We start from the raw sequence: 18,547 nt of genomic DNA, 5'->3' as shown, positions 1-18,547 counted from the left end.
ATGTTCCTTTTAATGAATACGTAGAGTGTTTAAATGTACTGAGTATGAACTAGGTACTGTACTAAACGTTTTATAAACATTATTTTATTCTTACAACTATTCTGGAAGATAGGGTTGTTATTTGTGCTTTATAGAAAAACAAAACACACACAAAAAATGGAAGCACACAAAGTTTGCCCTTTACATATTGTCACAGAGCTGCTAGTAGATGGTATAGTGTGGACTTGAACTCAGTCTGACTCCAGAATTCATGCTCTTAATCACTCTGCTAAGCTGCTACCCTAATTTTAGAACAGCTTTACAAATTTGATTCCATGGGAAAATTTATTATAAATGCCTCGCATAATTTAGTCAAGTAAGTAAAAACTGTTGCAAGTTGGATAGATCCAGTATTAGTTCTAGGTTAAACTTTACTATGGACTTATTGCTGTGACTAGATTTTGACATACAGTTTCCCTATTTTATTCAAAGATGTGTTTGTCATTTTGTGATACTACTTGGATTTTAATTAATCATGAAGCTAATCTGTAGAGAAATTTGTAGCTTTAATAAGTTGCATTTTCCCCATTTTGAGTATTTACATATTTGCACATACATTATACATATACATTATACACAAAATTGATGTTGGTAGGGGTGCTATATAGTGTAAATAGAGGAAGATTGCATACATTTTCTTCATTCAGTTTAATTTTTAAGAGTTGAATTTATATCACCATCTAAAATCAAGCTTTACTACCAATATTAATATTTCAATTATGATTATGTTCATGCTTTTTTTTCTCCTCTGGTGAATTTCTAGAGTCCCAAGAGCATTGTAACCCTGGTTGTATAATTTCATGATTTTTACCATTTAATTATTTTTTATTTGTGTGTTAGATGGAAGATTGGTTAGAAGTCTTGAGAGAGTTTTTGGATCATTCAAATTGGAAATTATTTCCAAAATAGAGCAGAAATATTTCTATGTTCTCTTAACTGATATTAAAGCAAGGAAAAAAGTGAATCTTCTGTCAGAACCACCTATGAATTATGTAGTGCTATACAACTCTTTATTCACTATCAACGCAGTTATATCAGTGATTTTGTAATGGTGAGGAAAGTAGTATATTTATGTCTACTTTGAAAATAAATATTTTTTAAAGTTTATTTTGAGAGAGAGTATGAGCAGGGGAGGGGCAGAGAGAGAGAGGGAGAGAGAGGATACTAAGCAGGCTCTGCACTGTCAGCACAGAGTCCGACATGGGGCTTGAACTCAGGAACTGTGAGATCATGACTTGAGCTGAGATCAAGAGTTGATTGCTTAACCAACTGAGCCACCTAGGTGCCCCAAAAATATTTTTATTGAGGTATGACAAATGAAATAAAATGCACACTTAAGTGTGCAGCTATAGCTCAGAACAACTTTTTATTTCTATAGCTGTAACTGCCATCCAGATTAAAATTCAGAACATTTCTAACATATAACATTGATTTTAATCTAGATCATAGTTATTATGAAGTTTTGGGGTAAATTCACGGTTTTATGGATTTATTTGATGAAAATACTAACCAGTGTACATTTGAGGAAATTAAAATTACTTTGAGACCGTAAAAACATCAAGATATCACAAAGAATATTATTTCTGGAACCACATAGGAACCATTAATTGCAATATTGTGCCCACAGACAATTCTTCCATGCTGATAAATGATGTAGACTTTTTTTGTACCATGTGGGAGGAACTGTGGTTTCTCTGCCTAGTCCTTCCCAGAGGGATTATAATACACATCCTTGTATTGTAAGGTGTTTTTGTTAACTTTTTTCTTTTTTTTCCAGAAACAGTTTTGAAGGACTAAATGGATTTGTAAATGAAAACTAACTCTTAAAAATTTTAGTTTCAGGGATACTTTATTATAAATAACAGGCTGACTGGCATTAGTAAGCTGTTGGTAGTATTGGGCCATTATTTCTTATTTTGCTTTGGTATTCTTATTACAGTGAAAGTAACTTCTTTCCCAAGTTTAATGAAAAGGATGGGCATGTTGAGAGAAAGAGCCAGAATGGTCTATATGAGATTGAAAATGGAAGACCCAGGTAGGTACTGGGGATGGATATCTTACAATAAATAGGTCTTTGAAAGGTAGAAAATGTAATTAACCTTTATTGAGTGTTTGTGTGTGCCAGACAATGCACAAAAGAATTTATATATGTGATCTGATTAAATCATTACAATAACCCTGTGGGTGGATATTTTTAGTTCCATTTACAGATAAGGAGAGAGAATGTAAGCAATTTGCATATAGTAAGTGGCAGAGGCAGTATTTGAGTGCATTTTTTTGTAACCCCACTTTGAAGGTAGAAATAATTAGTTGAATAAATTAACAGAGGAAGGATTGAGAATTGTGTTTATTAGTTCTTTATTAAATTTATTAAATTAGTGCCTTAAACTAAGAATTTACCCAAACATGTAAGAGTAAAAATAAAAATAACCCAGTAATTTAACATCAAGATTCTTTCTGTACTTTTAAAAATGATTTTTATACACAACTCCAACAATTTCCATTTTCCTTAAGACATTATAAAAGTTAGGAAAAAATGTAAAAATTAGCATGCCCCAAATAAAACAAAGAAGGATCAGATTCTGTAATCATGGTTTTTATCTTGCAAAAATGTTGCAACTTGTATTCTTCCTTCCTCAAGGACAAGGCAATGATCTGGCTTCTCTCACCACAACCTGGTCCTTTAGTTTTGCTAACTCTTTCTCTGGTCATAATTTCACTTTTCTGTCTTTTTAAGTCAGACCTTCTTTGCATTTGACTTATTCCTTAGGTTCTTTTCTGGATAAAAAAATATATTAAAAGATATTTATCCATGAAAAAGGATAGGCAGCAAAGGCAAGCTAGCATGTTGTTTTAGTCAAGAGTCTAATGGAAACAATTCTAGCTTGCCTTAGTAAAAAGTGAACTTTAGGGTTATGGGGTCATCTCAAGCAGTCCGAAGTGTAAATGCAGCTAACTTTAGGTAGAATTGAAAATCTGTCTCTGCTTTTCTTTCTATCTTGCCTTTATTTCTCTTTCACTGCAAACAACTTTCTCTGCTTCTCAGACTATAGGGTAGTCTATGTGTCTTTTCCATAGTTTCTGATTTACCAGTTATAAGCTTGGTCATCTATAAAAATGAACTTTCACTCTTTAAATATTGGCTTTGATAATTTGTGTTCAGGGATGTATACTTATTTGGAATAAAACATAGTTGCTGGCCACCCTGCCCCTCCTCCTGTGAATTTGAAAAGTAAAATTATTGTCACCTGGGCAGGTGCCTTGTCTTAATTGAAAGTCTTGCTGATATATTTTTGGTCTAGTACAGTATAAAAATTCATTCAACTTGAATAACAGTCACAAGGAAGACCAGAATACAAACAGATGGCTGACAGGGAAAATTTTGGCTGTTTGTGTATTTACTTTCATATATTGGGAGGACAAAAGATATAATCTTAAAAAGGTAAGATTGTAGATTAGGGCATTTTACTGGGACATAATGAAAGTTGAACATTTAAGGAATATTCATTGGAAGAAAATTACTCAGGCCTGAGTGTTGCTGTGTTCACCTGACAGACTTTTTAACATTGGGTTGTGCTATTGGTTAAATAGTTGGCATTTTTATAAAATTGTTTTCTTTAAAACTTGAATTTTGGTATATTTGAAATCTTGAAATATTGAATAATACTACCTCATTATATGCTACAAAATATATATTATTGGTAATAAACATCCAGAACCCACTGAGAAAACATTTTCTTTAAAAAGTAACAAAAATAATGGGAAGGGTTGTATGAGATGAGAGTAAGAAGAGGGGATGTTGAGAAAGTGAAGAGAAATGTGGGTATCTTGAGTGATAAATCATCATTGTTGTAGAGCTAGAGGATCATTAGGTGCAGACCATTCACCTGCCCTGTTGTAAGAGTCCAGTAAGGTGTTAGTTTGAATTTAGGAGTATACGTGAAAACTGAAACAAATTCTCTTATAGAACAGCTTCAGAAATGAGATCTTCCTCCTGGATCAAGTGCAAAGCTTAAGACGTGCACAAAAGAAAAGTTAAATAACAGCATAAGGAAATGTGTGATTTTAGTGGCAGATATGTGATAGCGTTCCTGGATTTGGGAGGAGACACTATTTCCCTCTTATTGCACTTACTGCCTTCTTTTGGGCCATGTCAAGTTGGGTTTAAAAAGATGAACATATTCAATTGATTTTCTATATTCTTTTCCCAGAAATCCTGCAGGACGGACAGGACTGATTGGCCGGGGGCTTTTGGGGCGATGGGGACCAAATCATGCTGCAGATCCCATCATAACCAGGTAAGAATGAAAAAAAACATTTCAATAGCAAAGAGCCAGGTGATTAGAGAAATATGGACTGTAACTATGTGTTTATACACACACACACACACACACACACACACAAACGTATGTATGTATATGTACACATGTATAAATATATGCGTTTGTATACATATATGTATATGTGTATGTATATGCTCATAAGCGCAAACACTGGAAAGGTATATTAAAAAAATTTTTTTTAATGTTTTTATTTATTTTTGAGACAGAGAGAGACAGAGCATGAGCAGGGGAGGGGCAGAGAGAGAGGGAGACACAGAATCTGAAGCAGGCTCCAGGCTCTGAGCTGTCAGCACAGAGCCTGATCTGGGGCTCGAACTCACAGACTGTGAGATCATGACCTGAGCTGAAGTCGGACGCTTAACTGACTGAGCCACCCAGGCGCCCCTTGAAATGTATATTTTAAAGGGTCTTGATGTGAAATCATACTGATGTGATACAAGTGTAAAGTTGTAGTTTTATATGAGTAGGCTAGGCATTATCTGAACAAAGTTAATTCACATAGTGAATTTACTAAACATCTGTTTGTTCTCAAAATTGAGTAGGTGCTTTGGAGGATATAAAAAAGATAAAAGAATTCTACGTTTCAGCTCCCTATCACAGAAGAGCTATGGCTTAATTTGTAAGATGAAAAATATGAAATAAGAAAATGTGTCAAGGTACAATGGGTGAGACAGTTTGCTTTAAGAACTAGATTAGATGTGGGTTGTGATGACGGTAAACTGGAACATCGAAGAAAGGCATTATGAAGGAGGCAGACTTGAGCTGAACTTGAAGCTTGGATAGGGGGACAACAGGAGGCCTAAGGAAAAAAGCTTATAGTAATATCTATTTGAGTTTTTTTTTTAATATAAAATTTATTGTCAAATTGTTTTCCATTCAACACCCAGTGCTCATCCCAAAAGGTGCCCTCCTCAATACCCATCCCCCACCCTCCCCTCCCTCCCATCCCCCATCAACCCTCAGTTTGTTCTCAGTTTTTAAGAGTCTTATGCTTTGGCTCTCTTCCTCTCTAAACTCTTTTTTTTTTTCCTTCCCCTCCCTCATGGACTTCTGTTAATTTTCTTAGGATCCACATAAGAATGAAAACATATGGTATCTTTCTCTGTATGGCTTATTTCACTTAGCATCACACTCTCCAGTTCCATCCACGTTGCTATAAAGGGCCACATTTCATTCTTTCTCATTGCCACGTAGTACTCCATTATGTATATAAACCACAATTTCTTTATCCATTCATCAGTTGATGGACATTTAGGCTCTTTCCATAATTTGGCTATTGTTGAGAGTGCTGCTATAAACATTGGAGTACAAGTGCCCCTATGCATCAGCACTCCTGTATCCCTTGGGTAAATTCGTAGCAGTGCTATTGCTGGGTCATAGGGTAGGTCTATTTTTAACTTTTTGAGGAACCTCCACACTGTTTTCTAGAGCGGCTGCACCAGTTTGCATTCCCACCAACAGTGCAAGAGGGTTCCCATTACTCCACATCCTCACCAGCATGTATAGTCTCCTGATTTGTTCATTTTGGCCACTCTGACTGGCGTGAGGTGATATCTGAGTGTGGTTTTGATTTGTATTTCCCTGATGAGGAGCGACATTGAGCATCTTTTCATGTGCCTGTTGGCCATCTGGATGTCTTCTTTAGAGAAGTGTCTATTCATGTTTTCTGCCCATTTCTTCACTGGATTATTTTTCGGGTGTGGAGTTTGGTGAGCTCTTTATAGATTTTGGATACTAGCCCTTTGTCCGATATGTCATTTACAAATACCTTTTCCCATTCCATTGGTTGCCTTTTAGTTTTATTGATTGCTTCCTTTGCTGTGCAGAAGCTTTTTATCTTGATGAGGTCCCAATAGTTCATTTTTGCTTTTAAGTCCCTTGCCTTTGAGGATGTATCAAGTAAGAAATTGCTGCGGCTGAGGTTAGAGAGGTTTTTTTCCTGCTTTCTCCTCTAGGGTTTTGATGGTTTCCTGTCTCACATTCAGGTCCTTTATCCATTTTGAGTTTGTTTTTGTGAATGGTGTAAGAAAGTGGTCTAGTTTCATCCTTCTGCATGTTGCTGTCCAGTTCTCCCAGAACCATTTGTTAAAGAGACTTTTTTCCATTGGATATTCTTTCCTGCTTTGTCAAAGATTAGTTGGCCATACTTTTGTGGGTCTAGTTAAGGGGTTTCTATTGTATTCCGTTGGTCTATGTGTCTGTTTTTGTGCCAATACCATGCTATCTTGATGATTACAACTTTGTAGTAGAGACTAAGGTCTGGGATTGTGATGCCTCCTGCTTTGGTCTTGTTCTTCAAAATTACTTTGGCTATTCAGGGCCTTTTGTGGTTCCATACAAATTTTAGGATTGCTTGTTCTAGCTTCGAGAAGAATGCTGGTGCAGTTTTGATTGGGATTGCATCGAATGTGCAGATAGCTTTGGGTAGTATTGACATTTTAACAATATTTATTCTTCCAATCCATGAGCACAGAATGTTTTTCCATCTCTTTATATCTTCTTCAATATCCTTCATGAGCTTTCTATAGTTTTCAGCATACGGATCTTTTGCATCTTTGATTAGGTTTATTCCCAGGTATTTTATGCTTCTTGGTGCAATTGTGAAGATCAGTTTCTTTATTTGTCTTTCTGTTGCTTCATTATTAGTGTATAAGAATGCAACTGATTTCTGTACATTGATTTTGTATCCTGTGAAGTTGCTGAATTCATGTATCAGTTCTAGCAGACTTTAGGTGGAGTCTATTGGATTTTCCATGTATAATGTCATGTCATCTGCAAAAGTGAAAGCTTGACTTCATCTTTGCCAATTTTGATGCCTTTGATTTCCTTTTGTTGTCTGATTGCTGATGCTAGAACTTCCAACACTATGTTAAACAACAGCGGTGAGAGTGGACATCCCTGTCGTGTTCCTGATCTCAGGGGGGAAGCTCTCAGTTTTTCCCCATTGAGGAGGATATTAGCTGTGGTCTTTTCATAAATGGCTTTTATGATGGTTAAGTATGTTCCTTCTATCCCGACTTTCTCAAGGGTTTTTATTAAGAAAGGATGCTGAATTTTGTCAAATGCTTTTTCTGCATCGATTGACAGGATCATATGGTTCTTATCTTTTCTTTTATTAATGTGATGTATCACATTGATTTGTGAATGTTGAACCAGCCCTGCAGCCCAGGAATGAATCCCACTTGATCATGGTGAATAATTCTTTTTATGTGCTGTTGAATTTGATTTGCTAGTATCTTACTGAGAATGTTTGCATCCATATTCTTCAGGGATATTGGCCTGTAGTTCTCTTTTTTTGCTGGGTCTCTGTCTGGTTTAGGAATCAAATGAATGCTGGCTTCGTAGGATGAGTCTGGAAGTTTTCCTTCCCTTTCTATTTTTTGGAATAGCTTGAGAAGGATAGGTATTATCTCTGCTTTAAATGTCTGGTAGAATTCCTCTGGGAAGCCATCTGGTCCAGGACTCTTACTTGTTGGGAGATTTTTGATAACTGATTAAATTTCTTCAGTGGTTATAGGTCTGTTCAAGCTTTCTGTTTAATCCTATTGGAATTTTGGAAGTGTGTGGGTGCTTAGGAATTTGTCCATTTCTTCCAGGTTGTCCAGTTTCTTGGCATATAATTTTTCATAATATGCCCTGATAATTGCTTGTATTTCTGAGGGATTGGTTGTCATAATTCCATTTTCATTCATGATTTTATCTATTTGGGTCATCTCCCTTTTTGAGAAGCCTGGCTAGAGGTTCATCAATTTTGTTTATTTTTTTCAAAAAAACAACTCTTGGTTTCATTGATCTGCTCTACAGATTTTTAGATTCTATATTGTTTATTTCGGCTCTGATCTTTATTATTTCTCTTCTTCTGCTGGGTTTGGGGTGTCTTTGCTGTTCTGCTTCTATTTCCTTTAGGTGTGCTGATAGATTTTGTATTTGGGTTTTTTCTTATATCTTGAGATAGGATTGCAATGTATTTTCCTCTCAGGACTGCCTTCGCTGCATCCCAAAGCGTTTAGATTGTTGTATTTTCATTTTCATTTGTTTCCATATATTTTTAAATTTCTTCTCTAATTGCCTGGTTGACCCACTCATTCGTTAGTAGGGTGTTCTTTAACCTCCATGCTTTTGGAGGTTTTCCAGACTTTTTCCTGTGGTTGATTTCAAGCTTCATCGCATTGTGGTCCGAAAGTATGCATGGTATGATCTCAATTCTTGTGTACTTATGAAGGGCTGTTTTGTGACCCAGTATGTGATCTATCTTGGAGAAGGTTCCATGTGCACTCGAGAAGAAAGTATATTCTGCTTTGGGATGCAGAGTTCTAAGTATATCTGTCAAGTCCATGTGATCCAATGTATCATTCAGGGCCCTTGTGTCTTTATTGATTCTGTGTCTAGATGATCTATCCATTGTTGTAATTGGAGTATTAAAGTCCCCTGCAATTACCACATTCTTATCAATAAGGTTGCTTATGTTCGTCAGTAATTGTTTTATATATTTGGGGGCTCCTGTATTCGGCACATAGACATTTATAATTGTTAGCTCTTCCTGATGGATAGACCCTGTAATTATTATATAATGGCCTTCTTCATTTCTTGTTACAGCCTTTAATTTAAAGTCTAGTTTGTCTGATATAAGTATGGCTACTCCAGCTTTCATTTGACTTCAGTAGCATGATAGATCGTTCTCCATCCCCTCACTTTCAATCTGAAGGTGTCCTCAGGTCTAAAATGAGTCTCTTGTAGACAGCAAATAGATGGGTCTTGTTTTTTTTTTATCCATTCTGATACCCTATGTCTTTAGGTTGGAGCATTTAGTCCATTGACATTCGGTGTTATTATAGAAAGATATGGGTTTATTGTCGTTGTGATGTCTGTAGGTTTCATGCTTGTAGTGATGTCTCTGGTACTTTGTCTCACAAGATCCCTTTAGGATCTCTTGTAGGGCTGGTTTAGTGGTGATGAATTCCTTCAGTTTTTGTTTGTTTGGGAAAACCTTTATCTCTCCTTCTATTCTGAATGACAGACTTGCTGGATAAAGGATTCTCGGCTGCATATTTTTTCTGTTCATCACATTGAAGATTTCCTGCCATTCCTTTTTGGCCTGCCAAGTTTCAGTAGATAGATCCGTCACTAGTCTTATTGGTTTCCCTTTATATGTTAAAGCATGTTTATCCCTAGCTGCTTTCAGAATTTTCTCTTTATCCTTGTATTTTGCCTGTTTGACTATGATATGTCATGCAGAAGGTCAATTCAAGTTACGTCTGAAGAGTTCTCTGTGCCTCTTGGATTTCAATGCCTTTTTTCTTCCCCAGATCAGAGAAGTTCTCGGCTATGATTTCTTCAAGTACACCTTCAGCAACTTTCTCTCTTCCTCCTCTGGAATCCCCAATATCGTATATTATTGCGTTTCATAGCATCACTTAGTTCTCTAATTCTACCCTCGTACTCCTGGATTTTTTTATCTCTTTTTCTCAGCTTCCTGTTTTTCCATAATTTTATCTTCTAATTCATCTGTTCTTTCCTCTGCCTCTTCAGTCCACGCTGTGGTCGCCTCCATTTTATTTTGCAGCTCATTTATAGCATTTTTTAGCTCCTCCTGACTGTTCCTTAGTCCCTTGATCTCTGTGGCAATATTCTCTGCTGTCCTCTATACTTTTTTCAAGCCCAGCGATTATTTTTATGACTATTATTCTAAATTCATGGTCCATTATATTGGTTAAATCACTTTTGATCAGTTCGTTAGTTGTTGCTACTTATTGGAGTTTGTTTTGAGGAGAATTCTTCCGTTTCGTCATTTTGGATAGTCCCTGTGGTGGCGTGGAACTGCAGCGCACTTCCCCTGTGCTGTCTGGAGTAACTTGTGTTGGTGGGCTTGGCCGCAGTCAGACCTGATGTCTGCCCCCAGGCCACCGCTGGGGCCACAGTCAGAGTGGTGTGTACCTTATCTTTCCCTCTCCCAGGGGCAGGACTCACTGTGGAGTGGTGTGGCCCTTGTCTGGGCTACTTACACACTGCCAGGCTTGTGGTGCTTCGATGGGATCTGGTGTATTAGCTGGGGTGGATCCACAAGGTGCACAGGAGCGGGAGGGGCAGACTCAGCTCGCTTTGCCTTTGGTGGTCCGCTTTGGGAGGGGCCCTGTGGCACCGGGAGGGAGGCAGACCCGTCAGAGGGATGGATCCACAGAAGCACAGCCTTGGGTGTTTGTGCAGTGCCAGCAAGTTCCGTTACGGGAACTGGTTCCCTTTGGGATTTTGGCTGGGGGATGAGAGAGGGAGATGGTGCTTTCCAGTGCCTTTGTTCCTTGGCAAGCTGAGCTCTGTCCTGCGGGGCTCAACAACTATCTTTCCCGTAGTCCTCTAGCTCTCCTCCTGTCCGAGCAGAGCTGTTGACTTATGACATTCCAGATGTTAAGTCCTGCTGGCTGTCAGAACACACTCTGTGTGGCCCCTCTGCTTTTGCAAGCCAGACTCGGGGATTCCGCCTTGCCACGCAGGCTGCCCCTCCGTCGCCCCGGCTCCCTCCCGCCAGTCCAGGTTGTGCGCACCGCCTCTTCACCCTTCCTACCCTCTTCTGTGGGCCTCTTGTCTACGCTTGGCTCCAGAGAGTCCATTCTGCTAGTCTTCTGGCAGTTTTCTGGGTTATTTAGGCCGATGTGGGTGGAATCTAAGGGATCAGCAGGACGTGGTGAGCCTAGTGTCCTCCTATGCCGCTATCTTCCCCCTCAAAATCCTCCATTTGAGTATTGAGGGACAATGAAAGGATCAGCTGGTCGAAGCAGAAAATTTTGTAGAATAGTGGGTAATCAAACATGTAATTTTTATGCAGTTTTATTGTGGAGAATATTACAATAACAAAGTTTAGGAGTGTTAAGGGGAGCCCTTGAAGATTTCGGAATAGGGGACAGGCATTCTTTTCCTGAGGTAAATCTATCTGGTAAGCCACATCATATTCAGAAGGCCCCTTGGTAAGCATGAATCAGAATAAGGAAGGCAGGTGAATCTTAGGTTTAGATGGACTTGACCCTCTCCATAGGAATCATCTTTTCAGCATGTCTGGAATATTCTGTCATCTCTGTCATCCTTTTAATTTTTGTATTGTTAGGATTTCTTCACTGACCAACTCCGTCTTCACAAATAATTGTCACTTTGCTTTAAATAATGCAAATACCCTCAATATTTTTATTTTTTAATTTTCATATTTTGAGGGTCTTCCTTTCTTTCAGGAAACTTTTTCTCTGATCCGAGATCCAGTAATGATTTCATAGGTTAACTCTAAGAAAACAGCTTAATTCCCTTCTTTTCAAGTTACTGGAAGAGGCACCAATATTTGTCCCATCTTATTCTCCTCAGCCTTTCAATTTCCCTGACAAAAGAGGTCTTTACCCCACAGCTCACTCCATTTTTCTGCTTCCTTCCTTTCTTGCTTCCTCCCGCCCAGCCATCTACCTATCTTATGTATAGATGCTTATGTATCTACCTACCAACCCACGTATCCATTTAAAATTCCTTTAGAGGGGCACCTTGGTGGTTCAGTTGGTTAAGTGTCCAGCTCGATTTCGGCTCAGGTCATGATCTCATGGTTTGTGAGAGATCCTGCTTGGGATTCTCTTTGTCTCTCTCTCTCTCTCTCTCTCTCTCTCTCTCTCTCTCTCTGCCCCTTCCCCCTGTACATGCATGCTCTCTATTTCAAAAGAAATAAATAAACTTAAATAAATAAAATTACTTTAGAAACTTTATGGTTTAAATGAAATGGGAAGAGTTAATATACTTTTAATGAATGTAAGTAAAAAATATTAATGACAGTATCAGTTTTGTTTCCAACTTTGGTAAGGCTGGCTAAAATCAGGAAGGTGTGAAGCATTTGAAGTAGAAATGCCAGTAAGGGGACAAGAAGCAGAAAAGGGAAGCTAGACACTTGGAAGTTAGCCTTTCATTAGCTTATCTTTATCTCTGGTGGGCCAAATACATGGGAGTGTATGTGGTGATTGGGTTGCATTGTTTTGAAATAGACTTTTTGAGCTTAATGCAGCCATTATACAACAGCTTCAGCAATAGCTGAAGACTTTGAGAGGGTCCAAGGCTATGGAAAAGCCCACAGATGGCGGAGTCTAGCTTTCACCTGTACTGTTAGGTTGATGCTCTTTATTACCTCAGTAATGCATATATTGACCTATGAGTTGGTCTAAATGAGTGAGTGGCAGTGGAAATGGAAGGAAGAGAAGAATGTAAGATGTTAAAAAGGAAGCATCAACAAGGCTAAAGCACATTGTTAAAAAGTATTGCTCTCCTCTGCTAGGTGCTGTCATCAGTTTTTCCATTTGTTTCTCACACAACTCCTCAAAGTAGATATTAACATCTCTGTTTTATAGATCTGAAAATGAAGACTCACTGGGGTTAAGTGACTTGCCTAAATGTTTATGTCGAACTGAAATTTGAGTCCGTGGTATTTGGCTCCAGATATTATACTTTTTCTCTTTTATACCAGTTTTTCACTAATGAGTAATCATAGGAATCATCTAGGCGCTTTAAAGATTCCATTCCCTTTTCTTTCAAGTACTTCATGATTCAGAACAGCTCTGTATAGTGTAATTTAACAAATGCTCCAGGGAAAGTGTTAAATGTTTCTGTTCTCAGGGACCTCTCCTAGAGATTGGGTGGGTACAACTATCTGATGTTCCTTTAGATCCTTTAAAGTGAAAATGAGGTGGGAAGTGTTGATACATTACTGTGAGTAAAGTCAGATCCATAGTTAGTGGTATTCTCATTTTCTTTCCAGTTTTGGTGAAACAGGAAGGTGTGGGCCATCAGAAGTGGGGAGGGAATATCAATAGTATTTAGAAATAATCTTTGGCATTTAACAAATGTTAATGAGGTTCATTAATTAAAATATACATTATTTCCATTATATCAAGGATTTTGTTTTAAATTTGGTAATAATTTATTTGATGATAAGGTTTTGGAGTGATGGGGATTGGAGCTAATGGTCAAGAAAGAATTCTTGAGACTTCTTCAGTGCAAAAAGGTGATTTTATTAAAACATGGGGTTAGGACCCGGGGGCAGAAATTGCTGCCTTGGGACCTCTGAGGAGAGACTGGTTATGTACTTGGAAGTTTGGGGAGTAAAGTGGGGGGAGGAGTTTCCAAAGGGATTTTCATATGCTGAAGAAGACTCACAGGATCCAGGAGGCCTAGCTGTTGTCAGCTAGGTCGTTTTCCCCTCTAGCAAAGAATTCACATTAAGACAGCAGGGAGTTCCTGGAGAAATGTTATACCCTGCCTGCCTGAAGTATTTGTCAGTGGGCTGCAGGTTGTAAGGAAATTTAACGTTATCTGCCATTTCCTTCTGCCTTTGTTTCCCTCATCAGTTGGTATTTACAATAAGGAACAAAAGAAGAAACTACTCTGCTCGGTAGTTCTTAAATGAGTGCCTTTGGGGTAAAATCTGAGAAGGTAAACAGGTTATGTGACTGTTCATCATCAGTCTGGCCCTCTCTAGCCCAGCAGCGCCTCTCCCTCAGTCCTGCTTCTCCCTGTGCTGCAGCCAAAACTGGCGGCATGTCTGTCTTGGTTTTCCCAGCTTCTCTAATGTGATGTATATATAGTAGGTGCTGGTAAGTGTGTGTGAGTGTACAGAGCATCTTTCACCTTCTCACGCCCTCCTCTTACCCAATTAGTGTAAACATTCTGTTTTGATTTAAGTAGACAGTATGGTGATTAAGAGTGCAGATTCTGGAAGCAGATTGTCTGGGTTCAAATTTTGGTTTATACCACTTAGCTCTGCAGTCTTGGACAAGTTTAATCTACTCTGTGCTTCATTTTCCACATTTGTAAAATAAAGATAATAATGCAACTACTTTATAGGGTTGTTTTGAGGCTTAAATGGATAAATACATGAAAGACTTAACAGTATCAGGTACATAATAAGTGCTATAGAAATGGGCCTTAAGAAGTAAAAGTACCACGTCTACCTTCAGTCCTGTTCTCAATCTTGTACCTGGATCATGGTGATGAGGTTTTGGGGTGATGGTGGGGTTCAGAACTCATGGCCAAGAAAGAATTCTTGAAGACATCTTTGGTGCAAAAAGGTGATTTTATTACAGCACAGGGACAGGACCTGTGGGCAGAAAGAGCTGCACTGGGGTTGTGAGGAGTGACTGGTTACATACTGTGGAGTTGGGGGAGGTAAAGACAAAAGGGAGGCCTCCAGAGGGACTTCAGTGTGCTAAAGAGGACTCCTAAGATACCTGAGGCCTTGCTGTTGTCAAGCTAAGCTTGTTTTCCCTCTAGTAAGGCATCAACATTATGACTGCAGGGGGTTCCTGGAGAAATGTTATACTCTGCATTTGCTTCAAGTATTTGTCAGTGGGCTGCAGGCTGCAGGTTATAAGGAAATTTAATTTTACCTGCCATTTCCTTCTTGCCTTTGTTCCCCACATCACTGTGGAGGGGAGGGTGATATTAGGGGCTCCAGGAAACTGAATCTAGGTTTCAGAAGATTAGGCTATTGATAAGATTGCCTTTTTCTTGTAATTTACTAAGGTATTTGTAAACTGATAGAGACTCCTGTCCTGCATGACTGTGATCGCTAACCATTTGTTTTCTTTCCTTTCCTTTGTTCTTGGGCATCTAGGAGTGCCTGAGGAATACCACATATATCCCACTTGGGGGTGGGTGGGTATGCTAGCTTGTACTTTGCTCTCAGCTTGCCTTATGCTTCCTCATCAATGGTAACAGTCTTCTAGCATCCAGTCTTGCTTTCTTCCCAACCAGCCTCCACACTTTCGTCAAAGTGAGTGAGCTTTCTAAATACAAATTGCTTATGGTTTTACCCTGCTTAAAAATATTCTTTGGCTCTCTAAGCAGATGAATTTGATGAATTCTTTGCCTACTCGTCTGGCCTCATCATCCTTCTTTCCCTCTGTGGTGCCCATGGTGCCAGACCCCACCTATAGATTCAGTTTCTTGAACATATTATTTTATACCTTTGTTTCTTGCTCATGTCATACCTATGTCTGGCATCCTTAAAAACAGATGCTGTCTTCTTGTACTAATTATTCTTTCATTTCTATTTACTGTCCTCATCAAATTGTCACTCTCTTATAATTTATTCACTTACATGTCTAGCTCCATCCCTAGACTATGAGCTCTTTCAGGGCAGGAATTATGGGTTAGATATGGTAGTCAACCACTATATAAAGAAATTTGGAAACTCTTATTTATTTATTTATTTATTTATTTATTTATTTGCAGGAGGGGGGAGAACTCCTATTTAAACTCATTTAATTTCATTGATTCTAATTCAAAGCAATGATTAGATCATAGGCTTTCTTTTTTGGTTTAGTACTAGAGGTTCAAAATCGTTTTCTTTGCCTAAGATAGTTTTAGAACAATTCTTAAAATTGGGTGTGGTGGGGGTAGAGAAGGGAAAGGGAGATGTATCAGCATCTCTGGGCAAGAGGCTGTGGTTAGAAAAAGTGCATTCTTGGGGTGCCTGCCTGGCTCAGTTGGTAGAGCATGTGACTCTTGATCTCAGGGTTGTAAATTTGAGCCCCATGTTGGGTGTACAGATTACTTAAAAATAAAACCTAAAAAAAATCTTAAAAAAAAAAGAAAAAGTTCATTCTAAAATTAACATAACCATGATACTTTTTTTTTTTTTTTTAAGAGAGCTTGAGTGGGGGAGAGGGAATGGGGGGGGGGGGCAGAGAAAATGAATGAATGAATCCTAAGCAGGCTCCACACTGAGTGTGAAGCCTGATGCAGGGCTTGATCCCATGCCCTGGGATCACGACTTGAGCTGAAATCAAGAGTCAGATGCTCAAACAACTAAGCCCACCCATGTGCCCCACTTTGATACTTTTTTAAAAACTAAAGGATAGAGTGAGGTTTTTGTGTTTTTTTTTGTTTTTGTTTTTTAAGAAAGGGCATAAAGATTGAGAAGCACTACTGTTGAGACCAGCTGAACTTGTATTGTGTAATCTGCATTGTGTAATCTCTGTTTTGATAACAGAGTGACCCATTAAAAGGAAATATTACCAGATCTCTTATATTAAAGTGATTCTTAAAAAGGATCCTTCGACTATGTTTTTAAGTTTTATGACCTATCCTCTAAATTCTGTTCTGCTTTTAAACTTTTTTTGACAATACTTTAATAAAAACTACTTATATTCTGAATTTTTATTACAGAGAATATCTTTTTTGGAAAGTAGACATCTGACTTGGTTTGTAACAGTGCTCAATACAGAATATTTCTTTTTTTTTTAATGTTTATTTTTCAGAGAGAGAGAGAGAGAGAGACACACACACACACACACACACACACACACACAGCATGAGCGAGGGAGGGGCAGAGAGAGGGAGACACAGATCCAAAGCAGGCTTCAGGCTCTGAGCTGTCAGCACAGAGCCCAACGCGGGGCTCAAACTCACGAACTGCGAGATCATGACTTGAGCCGAAATCGGACGCTTAACCAACTGAGCCACCTAGGCACCCCAGGATATTTCTAATACAAAATAATTTTTTTGGTAAAACTAGCTGAGAGGTGAATTTATATATACTCTTGTTATAAAGAAAAATACATTGTTATAACTTTGTCTCAAGTTTGAGATAGATCCTTATTCTTCAAAATCCATTACGATTTTATATTACTATTTACAGGTGGAAAAGGGATAGAAGTGGAAATAAAATTACCCACCCTGTTTCTGGGAAAAACATCTTACAGTTTGTGGCAATAAAAAGGAAAGACTGTGGAGAATGGGCAATCCCAGGGGTAAGAATTAAAATTAAATTAAAGTTCTTTTTAGCTTCATTTACTGCAAGGTTATTGTATGTAGATCTTCATCCTCCATTTATTTTCCATTCCTTCACACTTCACTTAGTAATTCTTTTGTCATTTATCACTGCAATGAAGTCTGTCAATAGCAAGTGTAGGATAATACATCAAGGCTGTTAGAATTTGAGTCTAATTATAAAGCCATTGGAAAAGAACGTGGACTTTGGAGTTAGACCTAGGCTTGTACGTTGGCCTTCCCACTTTGAGCTGAGAATACAGAATTCAGACACTTACCTTAAATTTTTAAAATTTTTATTTATTTTTTAAGTAGTCTCTCCACCCAGTTTGGGGCTCTAAATCACACCACTGAGATTAAGAGTTGCTCTACTGACTGAGACAGCCAGGTACCCCAGAACTTTCTCTTTAAAATTTACATAATTATATCTACTTCATAGGATTAGTAGCAATAGCATATAAAACACCTGGCATAAAGTAGATATTCATACATGTTGGGTCCCATCTCAGAACTCAACCCCTACTTCCAAGTCCAAGGTAAGACTGTTAGCATTGGTTTATTGAATTCTCATTAACTTTAGACATAAAAAAGATAATTCTTGTTACTTTTCCTTGTAGTTAAAAAAATTTTTTTTTAATGTGTATTTACTTTTGAGAGAGAGAGAGAGAGAGAGAGAGAGAGAGCGCAAGCTGGGGAGGGGCAGAGAGAGGGTGGGGACAGAGGATCTGAAGTGGAGGTAGAACTCACAAACTGTGAGAACATGATCTGAGCCGAAAGTCAGATGCTTAACCAACTGAGCCACCCAGGCACCCCTCCTTGTAGTTTTTAAAATTTCTGTAATATCATCAGGAACAGTTGTACTTTTGTTGAGTTCATTTCAGTGGTAAATTTGAAGTGGCTTTTTGAAATGTGTATGTGTGCAACAGAGGGTTTTATATTTTATGCCATATTGTGAAATGGAGATAATTTGAAAAGAGGATGATTCTTATACTGCTATCTGCAAGAATGGTTGTTTTTTTCTTTGTAGGATAAAAATGGATTGGAAATAAAAATCCCAGGTGACTGTAACAAAAGCTTAGGTTAATTATTATGAGCCAAATTGTCAAACTTCACCCATGCTTAGTGTAAAACACGGTAATGATTTCATTGTAGGATTTTATATTTTTGTCATCTGAAATTCTGATCAGTAAGGAAGTGGTTGTCCCTGATGTCATATTGAAAACCATTCATCTAATCAGTATATTTTGAGATCTGTTTTTTGTCAGCTGATATATTAGACATTGAGAATATAACAGAGCAACATAAACATCCCTGTTTTCTTGGAGCTCACGTTCCAGTGGGGGAAACAGATAATATAAAATATGTTATTGTATGTTTAAAGG

The 18,547-nt window shown here is 38.1% G+C and overlaps 1 protein-coding gene across 6 annotated transcripts in view; it reads left to right on the top strand.

The window, feature by feature from the left end:
* NUDT9 (nudix hydrolase 9) overlaps positions 1–18,547 on the top strand; it is a 39,491-nt gene that overhangs the window by 16,341 nt on the left and 4,603 nt on the right. For all 6 annotated transcript variants that reach the window (XM_042984212.1, XM_042984213.1, XM_042984215.1 and 3 more), the window contains 3 exons: positions 1,979–2,074; positions 4,251–4,337; positions 17,035–17,146. In XM_042984212.1, the coding sequence (XP_042840146.1) occupies positions 1,979–2,074; positions 4,251–4,337; positions 17,035–17,146 (295 nt within the window). The remainder of the gene's footprint in view (positions 1–1,978; positions 2,075–4,250; positions 4,338–17,034; positions 17,147–18,547) is intronic.

The sequence above is a fragment of the Panthera tigris genome, chromosome B1, assembly GCF_018350195.1.
Source record: "Panthera tigris isolate Pti1 chromosome B1, P.tigris_Pti1_mat1.1, whole genome shotgun sequence".
Lineage (NCBI taxonomy): Eukaryota > Metazoa > Chordata > Mammalia > Carnivora > Felidae > Panthera > Panthera tigris.
Note: the sequence above shows the minus strand (reverse complement) of the source record. Positions and strands in the feature narration are given on the sequence as shown.